Genomic DNA, 18,097 nt, shown 5'->3' with positions numbered 1-18,097 from the left:
ATCCAGTGATTGATATCATGAGCATCGATCCACGCAGTTGGGATCGATGACATGTATCAACCAAGTCAGTGAGCCTGACCACTCGATCCCGCTAGTCGCCTTTTACGACAAGCATAGTCGACTTTTACGACAAGTATGGGTTGTTGAAGACCTATTCTACCACGGAATCTTCACGGATCGTAAATGCTAAGTAAACACATCACCCAACATATGGTCTGTCATCCTAAGGTAGAAATGCCCATGCACGTGGTGTATGGTAAAGCAATGAATGCATATATGAAAAGTCGTGAGTGAAATAGGCATACCTTTTCTTAGTCAAGGTTAATGTTGTATTCAAAAGTGCTGTTTTTGTTTGTTACACGTTAGTTTCCATTTTCATATGTGATTCAGACTACACCTTACAACTGAAAAGCCACAGGTGCAGGATGTTGGATGAACGGAAGTAGGATCATCTAAAAGTACAAAAGGTCGCGGTGTTCCCCGATATCCCCCATCAGCGCATTGCTCTTATCCATCAGCTACCTGGAAGACTTTAGAGGATTTGACAGATGTCTTAGGGAATACATACAATTTGATTCCTCTAGTAGAGTTTCTGAATTTGGCAATACTCTTTCAATGGCGTTGTCAAAGTATTATTCGCGCTTGTGGAGCCATGTTTTGACGCCGGGTTTTCAGTATAGATACAAACATGATAATACCTCCTGTCATTGGTATACCAAAGCAAATCAATGATCAACACATAAAAATATAATTATTGACCTTGTTATTCTCCTGCCAGGAACATCCAATGTACATGTGGCCTTAAAATTGATATTCAGTAATAACGTTAATGACTGTGTGAACGTTTTGTGTACAGAATGAAGTTGACTATAATCTCCTGTGGCACAAATATCTTCAAATACCATATAGAGCGGTGCATATAAATGTCACCCACGTTTGCGTTTCGTTCTTTCTTGGGATCAGATGGCTACACTACAAACATGTCCATGTACAAGTACCCACTGTAGCCTTGTAAAGGTTTTATAACTATAACTGCCATTCCACGGGCCTTTGAATCCCTTAAAACATTGAAATATAAGCAAAAATCTTTTTATTGTGTAACACTTTGGAAAATAATAGTATTGTTACATTTATATAGGAGCTGAACCATTCCCCAAAGAACCATATTATTCATAGTACTTCTGTCAACTCTAAGAAACCATCATTTACTTGTCAACTTGAGTGCTTTTATAATAACTAATGGAAGTATAGGTACTGTCTTGGAGCCCGAGAAAACACTTGAACATTTTGTCCCTGTAACTTGCGGAATCTGGACCTCAGGGAAGCCAGTGACTCAAGGTGTGGATAAAAGAAAGAGTCCTCAACGCAACACTGGATATCATGGTACTCACCATGCAGTGAATCAAGAAGGGCCTGGGCTCCCGAACGTGGATGAGGATGTTACGAACTTCTTAAAGGGCTCATTGCAAGTTTCTGACAGCCTAAGTGTTGTTGAGGAGGTCCCAGTTCCAATTCTCAAAGACGCTCCTACTCAGAGCATTGCTCATGTCATATCCATTCGATTGGAATTCAGACATGGTAGACATACAGTTGGTATCACGACCGCATCAGCATCGATAAGATACCTTTAACTATAACGTTGTTTACAAATATTTTAGATGTTCAAGGGAAAAGAAACGAGCGCTTTTGAGTCTGTTTATTATGCCAATCTAAGCCCCCCCCCCCCCCCCCCCCCCCCACCTACCTCCTCCCAAGCACACAAAGAAGGGTAAGTCACCATTCATCATTTTCATTGTGTATTGTTTTATATTATATATGGAAAGTAAAACAAGTGTGTTTCTGTGTGTTTTTTTATGCAAAAAAATGACAAATTACAAGAAACAATAACTAAACAAGTCAACGAAGTCATCTATACCCTCCGCCGATTTTAACACGTTATGGTCCAAAACCAGGTAACTGACCCAACATTTCTCTTAGCCCATGTCAAAATAGCTGCAATGGAAATTTTAAAATACACATTTCTAAAACTCCTTAAAATCAAATAGCATCACTTCAGTATGTGCTTTAAATATAGACATGCAATGTTTGGCAAGGAAATATTTAACATTTTATTTGTTATGCTCCATAAGTGAACCCACCCTATATTAAAACTTAAATCCAACTTGTTGCCATGGAAACGTAAAAAATAAAAAAAAATAAAAAATCCGAAATAGCAAAAGGCACCAGTTAAGTATGTGCCTGGTATTCATGCAAAGTTTTGTTGGAAGGTTTTGAATGGGTTTTGAGTTATGCTCCGGAAACGAAATCTACCCTATAGAACCTAAGTCCAACTTGTCCAACTTGTCCAACTTCAATATGTGACTGATAGATTTTTCAAGTTTCGATCAAATACACTGAATTGTTTTCGAGTTCTGCCCCGGAAAAGGAAATGGACGGACGGACAAACGGACGGACGAACAGACTGGCTGGGGGTGGGGGGTGGTTGTATGTGTGTGTGTGTGGGGGGGGATAAAGATCAAACCATCAAGTTTCATCCTGAACGTGATCAACTGTATTGTAGTAAGGAGTAGCATTGTCGATATGTTCGTAGGTACTTTCTGTTGCTTGGACCTTTGTCTTCTCATCAAGATTCACATAGTGTTCCTCTGACATCTTAGATTTCAAGCTCTCCAGTTGTTTCATCAATCTGATGTGGAAAATATCTTTTGTTATTAAGTCCAACTGAATGAAACTTACATCCATGGTCTTAATTATGGAAACAGTTAAAAGTAAATTAGAGAGGTTACAAGTGTGTACGATATTGTGTTGGTCAACGATTCAAAACTATCTGAATTCTAACGCCTTCTTGAAACACAAGTCTTGTAGTAACCATGACATCTACAGTGGGTGATTATTTACTGTATAATTTGCACATTATATTTTGTAATTGGAGGTGACGAGGTTAGTGTGAAGTATGACTATGATGCACACTTTTTATTGGCAGTTGGATTTTCGATGGTTACCACTTTCTCTCGCATTTATAAGTAAAACGTAACAATTCTGCAAGAATATACATGAATATAAACGCCAGTATGCATACCGGTAAAGGTACCGAGTCCTCAAGACTAGAAGCGACATAGAGAAGAACCTTCACGATATCAAGTAACATTAATAATCAGTTCAATCACAGAACGAGCCAGGTAAGCTAAACAAACTGGAAACGTTGTAATGTTTTGAATTAAAGTTACAATGACTAATAAAGGGACACCATATATCGCCAGTTAATGTGTCAGTAGATAGAGTTACATCAACGTACATTTGGAGATAATTTCGGGATCCATGACCCGTGAAACCGTTTTGGCGCGGATCCAGGTGTTACCCCGCCAAGTAGCAATATTCCCGTTAAGTTGAATCCATGACGAGTGAATAATAAAGAGAGTTTCTTTTAGGTTTGAAAACGTGTTGATCTTTGTATGAAGGAGGCAAATTATATTACCGTCGGATGTATATGGCTCCCCCAATCACTGTGAAGATCAGCAACATACAAAGGACAGCTGCTACAGGAATTCCCCAGTTGGACCCCTCCTCTGCAGAGGTCAGAGAAACAGACAAATCTGTACTTAATTTACAAAACATGAAACATGTATTACAGAAGCATATACGTCAGTTATTGATATGTAGTTGCATTAGGCATGTTTTGTTAAGTGTTAAAACTATTCTGAAATTCCTTTGGTCATTGTAACTCCTGACATATGCCTTCCTAGGTTTGGTTTGTGACATATGTAACTATCATGTAGAATAAGAATTTGCTATACAAAGAAACTGAACATTTGGTAAATCAAATGTCTTGTTACCTTTGAATATCTCCCATCGTCTTACCTTGACATAAAGGTTCCATGAAGTTACCAATGCAGCCATGAAGACATTCCCCACTGTATTTGTCACAGGCCTTGGATCCTTTACATAATCCACAATCTGATGTACAGTTATTCCCATACTTTCCTATGGCACAGTCTGTGTGAAATATATGAAATGATTTCAAGTACAAGTACCATGTTTTATATTTAATCAATAAATGTTGACATTTGTAGATTTGGTGGCCATCACATTATGGTTTGAATCTAAGAATATAATGACAGTATATAAGCATAATTTATTATTAATATTGTTATGCATGTTTTGAATACATATGCTCATTAACCTTGTATCGAAGTATATCTGTTTATTTTAACTGCAAAAGAGTCATGTATACTCACGTAGACATGTGCCGTCATTAACCCACCCTGCTGCACATCCTCTAGGACAGGTTCCTGTTGTTTTGTCACATATGTCACCATCAAGACAGTTTCCACACTGGGAGGTACAGTTGATACCATAGGAACCATCTAGACATGCTGTAACCCCACAAGCACATAATGAATACATTATGTTATTGTATTCTGTAGGACAGGCCTTCACCTAATATCATACAGACCCACCTTGAAGACATGTAGTGTCACTCTGCCACCCTGCTGCACATCCTCCAGGACAAGTTCCGTTTGTCTTGTCACAGATGTCACCACCTTGACAGTGTCCACATTGGGAGAAGCAGCTGATACCATAAAGGCCATTTGGACATGCTGTAACACATATTCACGAAATTAATATTCCATGTGATAAGGGTAACGCTGTTTTTCAGGGCATTATCATTTGCAGAAGCCCGAGGTCTTCTATTAACGGCCCGACGAAGGAGGGCAGTTGAAAAGACCGAGGGCTTCTGCAAATGATAATGCTCTGAAAAATAGCGTTACCGTTATTATAGCTAAAATAGATGGAATTTGTTTATCAAATAAAAAGAACCAAAAATATAGGGCTTAAAACATTTACTGCAATCAACACAAATGTCACTGACCCACTTTTACAAATATGGAAACCCCATAGATCAAACCAGATGACGTCACTATTGAACGTGACGTCACCGATCCTATCCCATGACGTCATCTAACAACGGGCATGGCCCGTCGCCAAGCAATATGAGGGCATTATCAAGTTACAGTGACCCGCTCATTGCTGATAACATGCGGGCGGTTTAATGATTATTCTATCCATTTTAGCTATAAAATCGTATATTCTGCGATCGTATTTTCTTGTTTGTTGTTTATCGCATCAATACTCCAGTAATATGATCGCGGTCTGTAAACAATTAAGAATTGACTTTCACTTTGTTCATTGAAACCTTCATAGGAGTGAGGGGCAAATCGTATGAACGTCGGAGCTGGAATATTGCTTAGTGTGGCGTTAAATAACAAGCAAACTATGTCACGGATAGTCAGGCATAATATTTCGACTGCATCTTGTTTCCTTTCAAATAAATGGATGTGTTGGAGTTTTTATGTTTCACTGTTTTGAAGATATCGGTGTCTGATTACAAACTTTACCCAGTGCTAGAATACTTTCATTCCATGTAAGGGTATTTTTAATTAATCATCGATGCTTAATTGAGGTCATTGCGTTATAATGGGTATGTTTGAGTTGAGTTCTGTTAAAGGTGACTATACAGATCGGTTTACAGGCATAATTTGTTGACTATCTTGTTTGGAGGGGGAAATCAGTTATTTTAAACAGAAATGGTTCACGTTACAGGACGTAAAACCTGAAAAAAAATGTAATGAGTATAATTCTCCATTCACCAACATTCATCCATCAACCACATCCATCACAACAGTGTGGCTAGACAATATATTCACCTGACGCGAGATACTCTGACATTCTTATTCTAAGGCGATGTTTTATTTTTACAACAGACACTCAAGGTTAATTAAATTGATGTACGTCTGATTATATATATATATATATATATATACCAACAGAATTTAATCATATATATATAGAGAGAGGTTATCACGCGAGTGTGTTTGGGGATGGTAAATATCCTGCATTAGGAATAAACATTGTATTTAGCGAGCCTTGGCGAGCTAAATACATATTGTTTATTCCTAATGCAGGATATTTACCATCCCCAAACACACAAGCGTGATAACCTCTTTATCATATAATGTCATTCTTTAATTCTGTGTTTCAAAATCGCTTTCCCTATCTCACAAACATTACCGAAACATTGCGAGTTTTCCTGGAATGCGCGCATTAATATTTATTACGTCACAGGGTAAGTGATGTGTCAGTCGGACAGTGACAGTAGCCAGTATATTTCCAACTAAAATCTGTTTCTTATACAGTGGCGAAGCAACATATACGCAAAACAACAATTGTTTTAAATTGCCTTTCGCGGCAATCCATCGGTCTATTCGCTAGAGTAACTGCCCTTTGTCAAAAGGAAACTACTCTAAACCTAGTCTATGAGACGTGACTGCCACAGTCAGATGTTGTTGACAGTCGCTCTGTTCTGTCATAACGTTAAGAAGTGTAGTCAGATGTACACACGGCGACAAAACGAAACAAGGTAACAATTCAAACATATTTCGGCCAAATACAACTATTTTAATTTGGGGAGAAGGTTTCAAGCCGCAGAGGTCTACAAGCACAGATATGGCTACTGATCCCGCTTGGCTCGGCCTCGTGCCCTCGCAAAATTGTTTCGAAATTGAAATCTCCAAAGTTGCCAAAACTTATAAAATGCCTTAGCTACGTCACAGTTAGACACTGATTTTCAGTATGTTAGACTGTTTTTTTGATAATGATAGCAATTATCCCTGTAGTTTATCCAGATTCCCGATGGTTAATTCTGACTCGATCGCCGAATGACGAGGGCGACGCCATGTTTGTTTATAAACAGTGAAAGTAGTCCTACTTGACCTTTGATATTTGCATCTCTATCCGCATATGACCCCAACGGATATCGTTTTTATCCGTTGGCTTTATCCTTTCGAGAAACCTACCCATTATATGATAAATATATATACCCACAGTATTTAATCACATATATATATATTCGCACTGTCTTTTCAGAAAGCAATATTTACTGTTTGTCCCTGTACAGTTCATGTTATGATTGGCATGGCCACAGGCACAAATTGGATAAGTTATGGATTCGAATTCTACTTCATTAACCTTGTATCGAAGTATATCTGTTTATTTTAAGTCATGTGTACTCATGTAGACATGTGCTGTCATTAATCCGCCCTGCTGCACATCCTCCAGGACAGGTTCCTGTTTTTTATATACTGAACAACAAAAGTTCCTGTGACATTGAATAAGATGTAATGCAAAGTTATGTTTTCTACCAAATCTGAAACAATTTCGGTTTGCAACAGATAAAAGACCCCTGTAAGTGTTCAAATGGTTTAATTTGCCATACTGACTTCAGAAAATGCATGATTTCATTAAAAAAAAACATGAACATGCCAAAATGTCAATTTACAAATCAATAGTGTGTGTGTCCACCTCTGTTTTCGATGCAAGCAACACATCTTCGTCTGATGGAATGGACCAGGCGTCGCACAAACTCCTGTGGGATATCTGTCCATATCTCCTGGAGCATGTTTCGAAGTTCCTGGAGTGTCTGTGGAACACGTGGTTGACGTCGAAGGCGCCGATCCATCTCATCCAACATGTGCTCGATTGGTGAGTGATCAGGGGAGCGAGCCGGCCAGGGGATGACATTCACGTTGTTTTGTTAAAGAGAATCCTGAACAAGTCGAGCAATATGAGGCCGAGCCTCGTCATGTTGAAAGGTATTGTCTGGGGCACGACGAAGCAAAAACGATAGAACAACAGGGCCGATGATCTCGTCGCGGTAGCGCTGTCCATTGTGATTTCCCTCTACCTCTATCAAACGGGTCCTCTGTCTTGCTGTAATCCCACCCCATACCATAACGCTGCCGCCCCCGAACCGATCTTCTACCATGACACAATGATTGACGTAACGTTCACCTCGACGTCGGTACACTCGAATCCGTCCATCGCTGTGGCTGAGGTGAAAACGAGACTCGTCAGTGAATAGAACTTGTTCCCACTGCATGGCCGTCCAGCGTAGACGCTGTCTGCACCACTGTAGACGTGCTTGGTGGTGGTTTTCTGTCAAAATGGGACTTCTGGCAGGTCTTCTGGCGACAATCCCTGCACATCTGAGGCGACAACATACGGTTTGTGAAGATATTCGTCGAAGGCCAGGGATGCTTTTGCAGTCACTGTTGTTGGCTGCAATCGATTTCAATTATCGGTTACGCGTGGCCTGCCACTCCGAGGATGGTCTCTGACTGCATTCGTCTGTTGCCAACGTTGCCATAAACACCAAATGGTGTTTCTGTGGACGTTAAATTGTCTTGCAACATCACGTTGACTCGATCCTGCTTGAAGCATACCAATGGCTCGCAGACGCCCATTTTCGGACAGGCGTGGCATTTCGTAATGTGGAATAATTGCGAAATTTTGTTGTTTTTCTGAGTGGTTGTTGTCAGCACGATGCTAAACAATGCATATGGAATCCCGTTAACGCATATGTTTTTATACCCATTCTTGGGTAGTGAAATGCATGGGACTTGCATAAAAGTCAACTTTTGCATGGAATGCCTGCTTTTCTGTAGCAGTTGCGTTTTAGTGACTTGATTCCATACATGTGCTACAATACTGCAAACCAAACTTTACTTTTTTGAAAAATACACTAAAATAGTGGTGTCACAGGAACTTTTGTTGTTGAGTATATATATATATATATATATATATATATATATATATATATATATATATATATATATATATATATATATATATATACTCAACAACAAAAGTATATATATATATACTTTTCTCATTCTACAAATAATATTTAAAACAATGCTACATATAAGGCTGCTGTGTACCCGAGGATCAATCTGACATAACATCAATCAGTAAAAACAACTTTTGGCTTGACTTTAAATCCTGTTAAAATCCATGTCCATTCCTCGTTTGAGGTAGATTCCAAATCCCCATTAGATAATTATTTTGCTCAGCCCAAAATACCATCGAATCCCTACCTCGAGGATTAACTATAATACTTAATACAAACGTTCTTAATATTGACGGAAAATGCATTTAAATATACCACTCAGCGCCCCACACACCAACAGATTAAGATACAGGTACATTGTCTTTACTACAACGATATTGGTATGTTCAAAGTTAAAATGTATTTGAGCGTATACGAAACATCCCCTAATTACTCCCGTGAAACGTTCTTGTTTCATTACATACTTGTTTGGCAGTCGGAACCAATATATCCTGGGAGACATCCACTAGAACAGTGACCAGTGATCTTGTCACATACATCAGTACTGCTAAGGCACCGGCACTGTTTGTCACAATCTTCAGAAAACCAGCCATCACTGCAAACTGATTAACATATTGAAATATATTCATCATGTACATATGTAGACCTGTGTCCAATGGAAGACGGAATATGTTCATATTATCATCGGATATCGGTTACGTTCAATTTGATGTAAACATATTTCATTGCAGCTAAATGATCGATGAATCGATTTAAAAAAAACCAACTGATTACACGGTGAATACAGGAAGATATGACATTTCTTCCTTCAAAAGACCATGGATACAATGGCACGTCATGATAATCACAGTGAAACAGCACTTTGAATTTTATAAAGGATTATATTATAGATTACATGTCTCGATGGATAGGTGCAACAAGTTTGGTGATGAAAGCAGTTTCCTCTCTAATATATATGAAACAAACATATCAATCCATACATGTATGGATAGTGAACCTCTTTATTCATACCATATGACAACATTTTCAAATTGGTGAATCCACACAGGCCATGACCTACCAAATATCTGCACTTCACACAAAGTAAGGAATTTCAGGTCACCAGGTATCCGTATTGTGACCGTGGTTCCTATCAGTGGCTGACGGCAGGTGACGTTAGCTATCGGAGGAGGATGTTCAGTTGACGACCAGTTGTAGCACATCTGGCTGCCAACAAGTATCTCCATGCCGTTGCTTCTTTCTAATACTGTGCAGAATGAATACAAAATGTGATCAAGCACAGATAAAAATGTCAACTTCAGACCTTACTATATGAAACTAAATGAGACAAAAGGAAAACATCAAGAGCCATTCACGACCAACAAGAAAAGTAAATTCAAAAATATTTGAAGAAAACATGTTGCAGCCACTTAATTGCCATTTCAGGCAGGAAGCCCCTGTACAGAATGAATACAAAATGTGATCAAGCACGGATCAATAAAAAATGTGACTAGTTAAAGGCCTCCTGTGAAGATTCCGCGTAAGAATGGGCCCACAGCAACATGTGCTGGTGGTAAGAGGCGATCGGGTGGTCAAGCTCAGTGGATCATTCATAATATCTCACTGGATTGTCTGGTCCAGAAGCGGTTTTTGCAGCCGCCAGCATACAGCTGAATTATTGCTAAGTGTGTTAAACAAAACAATATACAATCATTCAAAAACCGTACAAAGAGATATAGATAATTGGACTTTTATCGTATTCATTCAGTGGAAGTATGTATTCAGCTGAACATCCTACTTGAAGATATCTAGGAAATGTAAAGTGTCGGTAAACCAAATCACTTCGTTAACCCCATATGGACAGGAAATGGACGTGGTGAGTCGAAGGGCTGACTGGAAGTAGAAGACTGTTCATGTTCAGAAACAGTTTAAAAAGGAACTATACATCTATGATGACGAAATGATAACTTTGTAAGAGAGGAAAGTTGTCCACGAACATATAGTATTTCATGGAATTAATGTTATTCTTGCAATAAAAGTTAACTTTAAAACACCAAGTGAAATTCATGCAAGCTTAAATCTGGATGAAGCCAGAAACGTAACTGTTCGAGAGTTAAGTCTTTGAAAGGCATTTAGAAGTGAAACACATAAGGAAGAGAATTTATGGATGTCAACTTCTTTATCATGAGGAACACAACGTTTCGGAGTATACGCTTACTCCTTCATCAGGTGAAATCATTACAAAGAGAATTGATACGTATTAATCTAGCTATGATCTCTATAAAGTACGGTAGTCCTTAATGACTATTAACAGTGTTAAAGATTTGCAAAGAGTCAAAGCAGGCAAGTTTAGAATTTTCCTGTCCTATGCAGACGACGTGGTCACAAGGTCAGGAGGTGAACTGTTACTCTGTTGTGAGAAAATGAAGTCTCCCAACTTCGCATTTGATGAATTCTTGATCACCTTGATCAAATTTACACACGATACGTATCATGGATAAATGCAAACAGAATACTCACGATCTGACGTCTATTTTGCGAACCATAATAATTTCAAAAGCCTTCAGATCGATTATTTGAGAAACAGATAGTTGCTCCGGTATCACTACTGCTCTGAGTTGTCTAGTTAAATGCGTTTTATACTAAATGAAGTTATTGCGCTATTTGTTTATTTGCTGCGTCATATCGCACACTCTGCATAGTACTATATATATGACGGCTTGTACATAATAGGTTCTGGCCCTTACAAAGCTGCGGTTGAAATCCGAAGCAAGATCCCACACCGTCAGGGTACAATGATACACAATCAAGACCACCGAACGGAATTTAGAATTTCCATGGGACAAAAACAATAATTATAGGAACCTATGCTTATGCGGGGCCCCACTTGCTACTGTAACATGGGATGGAGGTCTGTTTCTAACTGTCACCTACTTCTGCAAATTATGATAGAGTAGTCTTGTCTTGTCAAATACAAGATAAGTGAGACGGAAAGAACTATTCTAGTATATAAATTACTCTATACTCTATAAATTATTCTCATGACTGTCTGTTGCTATCTTGGATAATATTTTCATTCATTTTTTTCACATTAATTTGTCTCTGTATTATTAAGTACCTGTGCAAATAAGCCTGTACATTAGCTGAGCCGTTGTAAGAGTTACGTCCACACGTGACTCAATTCAACTGGCATTCGCGCACTCGCCGATGTTAACTTCAATTGTTAACTGGCATTTAATACCGTTAATGTAGAAAAAGAAACAACACATTTCAAACGTGTTGCATGTTTTGTTATTGTAAAACTGATTCAAATATACTAAATTCAAATTTTGAAAGCGAGCTGTGACAATATCCTCTGTAACAAACTGGGTCCACTGTTGGTACGCGCTGCAAGTTTGGCGTTCTTAGCTCTAGTTTAGGTGGGCAGGGCAATTTGTTTACGCAATTGGGATACGGTGACATGCATCAACCAAGTCAGCAAGCCTGACCACCCAATCCTTTTACGGCTAGCATGGGTTGCTGAAGACCTATTCCACCCCGGATCTTCACGGGCCTCTTCATGTGTGAGTGTACTCACGGTTATCACGTAGATACATTCTGATGTGTAGTATCCTTTCTGGAACTGAAGTGTTCAAGTTCACAGTCCAGTTGGGATCTGTCTCTTGCTCTGTATGAGCACATGTTAATGGCGTGCTGCTGACATTTGTGGTGGCTCTACCATCTACAGCAAGTCCTGCTCCGTATATATATGCTCGACCGTACGTGTATGTACTGCTCTGGATGCATGTTCTCCTCAATGCAATATTTTCTGAAAATATAAATACATAACAAATCCACAATGATCAGTGATTTGGATTTGTGATATTACATCTACCCATCGACCTCTCACTCACGTTTCTGGCAGTAAGGACCGAACCATCCTTCCTGACATCTGTCTGGACTGCCGACCTGGCTACAGGGAGTAGAAGGGAACACGGTGCAGGCAGAAGTGGTGGTACAGTGACACTCTGAATCTGGTTAAAAAACGGTACATCCACTTATTGATAGTGATCACCATTTATATTAAGTGAAAATATTTAGGACTGAGGATAGCTAACTGTTTGTGAATCAAACAAACAGCTAAGTCAAATATTTAAACATATTTCACATTCATTCTGTGAATAGCGTTCCTACCTGCGAGGGTGACGGTGACACAGCCCACCAGCAGTCCAATCAAGAACCGACCCATGACGGATACCTAAATGAAAATACAACTCATCTTTCACAATTCATATAACATAAATAGCGAATCTCACCAGAGTGCGTTTTATAACAGATATATCAGCATGCTTCGATTAAAGTATCAGAATAGGGGAGCCTTAAACTTTCAATATTTCTAGACGAATATATATAGAGGTTATCACGCGAGTGTGTTTGGGGATGGTAAATATCCTGCATTAGGAATACATAGTGTTTATTCCTAATACAGGATATTTACCATCCCCAAACACAAGCGTCAAAAACTCTTTATCATTTAATGTCTTTCTTTAATTCTGTGCTTAAAAATCGCTTTCCCTCTCTCACAAACATTAGTGAAACATTGCGTGTTTTCCAGGAATACGCGCATTAATATTTATTACGTCACAGGATAAGTGATGTGTCAGACGGACAGTGACAGTAGCCAATAAAGTTCCAACTGGAATATGTTTCTTATACAGTGGCGAAGTAACATATACGCAAAACAACAATTGTTTTTAACTGCCTTTCGCGGCAATCCATCAGTCTGTCCGCTAGAGTAACTGCCCTTTGTCAAAGGGAAGCTACTCTAACCCTAGACTCTGAGACGTCAAGGCCACGGACAGTTGGCCTGTTTTGTCATTACGTTAGAAGTGCAGTCAAATGTACCCACAGCGACAAAACGAACAAGATAACAATTCGACCATATTTCGGCCAAACCCAACTGTTTAAATTTGTGGAAAAGGTTCCAAGTCGCAGAGGTCTACATGAACAGATATCATATCTCCAAAGTTGCCAAAACTTGTAAAATGCCTTAGCTACTTCACAGTTAGACACTGATTTTCAGTACATTAGACTATTCTTTTCATAATGATAACAATTATCGCTGTAATTTCTCCACATTCCCGATGATTAATTCTGACTCGATCGCCGAATGACGAGGGCGACGCCGTGTTTATTTATAAACAGTGAAAGTAGTCCCTACTTGATCTTTGATATTTGCATCTCTATCCGCATATGACCCCAACGGATATCGTTTTATCCTGCCGAGAAACCTACCCATTATATGATAAATACTGTTATCAAAGGACACGGAGGCAAAATGTGCTTGTTGTGCAATATTAATCTGGACGAATTAATTTGGCATAATGATCATAACATGAAATTGAGACAGAGAAGCGTGCTCCAAGTTGATCGAAATGGCTTTCTCCTGTACAAATGTAAAGTTATCAAGTTCCGTAAGATGTTGGAGGGGCGACTTTCCTTACGATGTCACAATTTGAAAGTGACATCACGCTCTCGCGTTACTATGCTACAACGATACATGTATAGTACGTTTTCAATAGGCAAAGAATTCGATATTACACTCAAAGCCATTGAAAACACAATTCAATGTTCATATAAATAACAACCTGACCAGACCTCCAACATCAACACATCTCAGTCATACTAATGTCTCTACTGATGCAAAGATAATTGTATGAAACATCTCACGTGATCAATACAAAGCCGTTATGTTTGTAATAAAATCATAAAATTTAAATATTTTTATCGTAATCATTCTTCATTTACAATGCACAGTACATTCGAGTTTATTAAAGTAAACAATGCCTTATATTTCTGAAAAGCAAATACAAATTTCACGAACAAGCACTTGTGTACATTTTGGTTTGGGATCAACATTTGGTCAAAAACGTGTATCTAAAAAGAAGTAAAAAAATGACGAACTATAGTCTGTGGACACTTTAATATACCCTGCAAGAAAAGGATGCATTATTTCTTTTCCTTTCAATGCAATGATTATGGTTTGATTAATTTTTGAAAACCTGATAGCTGCTGCCTTATGCCTGATATGATTGCGCTAGCCTTCAAAACCACAGTTTAATGTGAATGACAAGTATTATCCCAAGTATATTTCATAATTAACAATAGTGAGTTCATCAATTGGTTTCTACCTAATTTATAAAATGATCATTCATTGTAAAAAATGAATTCTCACACCGGCAGTTTGGATATTATAATGAGATGTCCGACTGTTATAAGCCGTATATGTAAACCTCACGTGATGCAAAAGTTGTCCCAAAGCAAGTTTATCTTGAGTTCCAAAAGAATATGAGCAGAAAGGAATTCTACCGAAGACCAGAAATTGAAGGATTAGAAAACATTGTAAAACTTTTTTTGTCATGTAACTGTCATGATATCAGCAGACCATATCAGGTGTCACATAGAAACGTCAGCAACGTGTGTATGATCCACGGACATTGACCACAGCTACAACCCTACGCCTTATACTCATTACAAGTCGTTGAATGCTTCTCTGATGCAAACGGATCCATTCTTCATGGAGTGTGGCTTCAAGTCCAGCGAGATTTTCAACTTGGGGATCACGATGTCTGATTTTCCGGCCAGGAATGTCCCAGAGATGATTAATCGGATTAAGATCCGGACTACAGCCAAGGAAGTGTGGCAATAGCTTCTTGACGCAAATAAGCCAAAACTGCCCGAGATCTGTGTGGTCTAGCATTGTCGTCCATGTAAACAGGTCTTGTCTGAAGAGGGTGGTTGTCAAAATGAGGGACCACCACTGGAAGAAGAACGGCATCTTGGTATTGTTGGCCATTCAGGTTTCCACGAATTGTCACCAGCGTAAGTTTGCAGCCGAAGGAAACACAACCCCATATCATGACAGACCCTCCGTCTTCTGGATGTTCCTTGGTGCAAAACGACTGTTACGTTGCCTCCAAACACGTATTCGACCATCAACATTTCGTAGCAGCATTCGACATTCGTCAGACCAATGGATCCTTCGCCAGTTGGCCAAGTTCCGTCGACTACGGGCACGACACCATATCAGACGATTCCACATGTGCCTCTCAGTCAGTTGAGGGCGTCTTCTGGTCTTCTGGCGTTATAACCAGCCGCTCTGAGGCGACGCTTTACGGTCATCGTCGAGAGTATCCGATAGGTAATACAGTGCAGTCTTAAATCTGTTGAAGTGGCAAATGGATTTCGTCTGACTATCCTGAAAAGACGTCTATCCTCTCTGTTAGAGGTCTTTCGTGGCCTACCAGACCTTCATTGACATCATTGGTTTGACCATGTTTGACAATCAAACGAGTGATAACCCTGTGATGACGACCCATTTGTCTTGCAATGGCCCTACATGACATGCCAGCATTTCTTCATGCCTATCACTTGCCATCTTTCAGCGTTCGTTAACTTCCTCCTCACCATGGCTGATTATCAACCTCTATTGGAAGGGGAATCTCACACAGGAGTAAAATGCAACCACGTGTCTGAAACTTGAATTTCACTACTTATAGGGTAGGGGAACTGCAGCAACACGTAAAACACGCTTTCCTTGTGGTATCTGGACAAACTTGTGTTCATGAAACTATGGAAGCCTAATTCAGTCATACATAATCACATTTCGTATTTCTGATTCCCACACGTGCAATCAAGAGACTATGAATATGGTGACGCTTAACTTTTGTGCATGTGTATATAATACCAATATATCACCCCAATTCATATATGAGCCAACCATACCATAATGACTGCTGATCTGTTTGCTCGGAAGTGCAAACTCATACCAAGGGAATATGGTCATGAAGTAACCGCCTCATTTGTTTGGCATGCAGATCTGTGTTTAAGATTCAGAGTGACAAAGTACTGTCCACAAAACTGTATGACAAAAGGGATGACCTAAAATTCCAAAATGAAGCTTTCCCTTTGTGTCGAACAATATTACAACAGCTCCAACTTTTGTTGTTTTGATTTTACAACTATTGAGGTACAATTGAGCATACTCGATAAGATTTCAATGAGCGTCATACGCGTCGTACTACACTTGCTCAAAAATTGTTTGATGAGGGTTACAATATTAAAGGCCACAGCTTTATGACGTTTATGGTAGACATGTTGAGGACATTTCCAAATTTGACGCACCAGGGACAAAAAGTATGTCAATTACAATCCACTATATTATGTGGTTCCATATGTAAACGTGTGTTTTTTTTTAGATGAACAATTGACTTGCTTTTTCATGTGTTTGTGACGGTTGCCACAAGCGGGGCAGGATACGAGCACTGGTTTGCAAACACCTGGTATCATCACTATTTGATGGTGATTCATAATATAGTCGACATCATGTGATGGCTGTTAGTTGAGATTTTCTATGATTAAACATGTATTTGGTCACTTTTTGTACTCATACATTCTAACCGGGAGAAGCACTGCATGTCTGTTAGATTTTAAAAGCGAGTATATTTCCACATATTTCTTACTCTTTGTGTTTTGTTTAAGGGACTGACTTAACCTTACCACATTAACCTGTAACAGATAACTTTTACTTCATACCCACCAGTTTATAGTTCATAGGTGTTTTTCTTACGTGTTGTATCTCAAATCGTGCCGTAAGTTTTTGGACGCATATAAGAGTTACTTTCAACTGAGTCATGATTCCCTTTGCTTGCACAAAGACGCATTTACTTTAACGTCTTTATTTTCTGTTTTATATAGGACAACATACATTTACCTGCATAGCCGACCCAAGCACAGTCCACATTGTACGTATTTCCATTACACGGATTACGAGGATAATACGATGTGTTTCTTTTTCAAAAGCTGGTAAAGTACATATTAGGAAAACGTTAACACTCAGGGTTGTCCCTCCTATCTGTACAGGTATTGTATGTTCAAACAAGATGTTTCAGGTGTACTCAGTAATTATAAGTAGGGACTTATGTTTGCAGAAGGAATAACCTAATATTTTGTGGAGAGATATTTGAACAAGGTGCAGTGTGGTTGAAATGTGATCATGTGTTTACAATAGCTGCCCTTGAATCTAGAGCAATTGCATGGTTAAATAGGACAGTGTAGGGCAGCACAGTTAAGTAATATAGAAGTACTAGGCACATAATAGGATATTAACGCATACAGGATGTACCGTCGATGCATATTATCATGTATTATTCACATGAGGAGATTTCACTCACGTACACAAAAGGTTAGAGGAAAATGAACAGAACTATGTCAGTACTCACCTCGAACGTCAACGCCTCACACTTGTCCAATACACTGTCTGTACAGGAGTGCATGTGTAGGCTACCAGGAAGTGAATTGAGTGAATCAGGTAGGGGTCACAGGATCGAGGCATGCTGTCTATCACATCCCTGCATGATCTGTGCAAGCCTTGTTTGCTTTTGGGTTGATTCG

General features: G+C 39.1%; 1 protein-coding gene across 1 annotated transcript; it reads right to left on the bottom strand.

Annotated features, from left to right (window-relative positions):
- Positions 1-2,523: 2,523 nt before the first annotated feature.
- On the bottom strand, positions 2,524-17,979 carry LOC139444719 (uncharacterized). Its single transcript, XM_071225649.1, has 10 exons — positions 17,926-17,979; positions 12,839-12,902; positions 12,559-12,678; positions 12,243-12,473; positions 9,747-9,932; positions 9,151-9,288; positions 4,458-4,598; positions 3,859-3,993; positions 3,476-3,566; positions 2,524-2,686 (listed from the first exon to the last, which is right to left on the bottom strand). The coding sequence occupies exons 1-10, from the start codon at positions 17,977-17,979 to the stop codon at positions 2,524-2,526; spliced, it is 1,323 nt and encodes a 440-aa protein (XP_071081750.1).
- Between the last annotated feature and the right edge of the window lie 118 nt (positions 17,980-18,097).

The sequence above is a fragment of the Haliotis cracherodii genome, unplaced genomic scaffold (genome assembly GCF_022045235.1).
Source record: "Haliotis cracherodii isolate W230 unplaced genomic scaffold, xgHalCrac1.p SCAF_6, whole genome shotgun sequence".
Taxonomy (NCBI): Eukaryota; Metazoa; Mollusca; class Gastropoda; order Lepetellida; family Haliotidae; genus Haliotis; species Haliotis cracherodii.
Note: the sequence above shows the minus strand (reverse complement) of the source record. Positions and strands in the feature narration are given on the sequence as shown.

Bases quoted from the DNA above. Each gene is read 5' to 3' on its own strand.
- LOC139444719 (XM_071225649.1), bottom strand. From the start codon at position 17,979: ATGCACTCCTGTACAGACAGTGTATTGGACAAGTGTGAGGCGTTGACG. The intron at 12,903-17,925 runs GTGAGTACTGAC...ATTTTCATTTAG, and splicing joins GTGAGGCGTTGACGTTCGAG to GTATCCGTCATGGGTCGGTT. The intron at 9,289-9,746 runs GTAGGTCATGGC...TATGTTAATCAG, and splicing joins GTGTGAAGTGCAGATATTTG to TTTGCAGTGATGGCTGGTTT.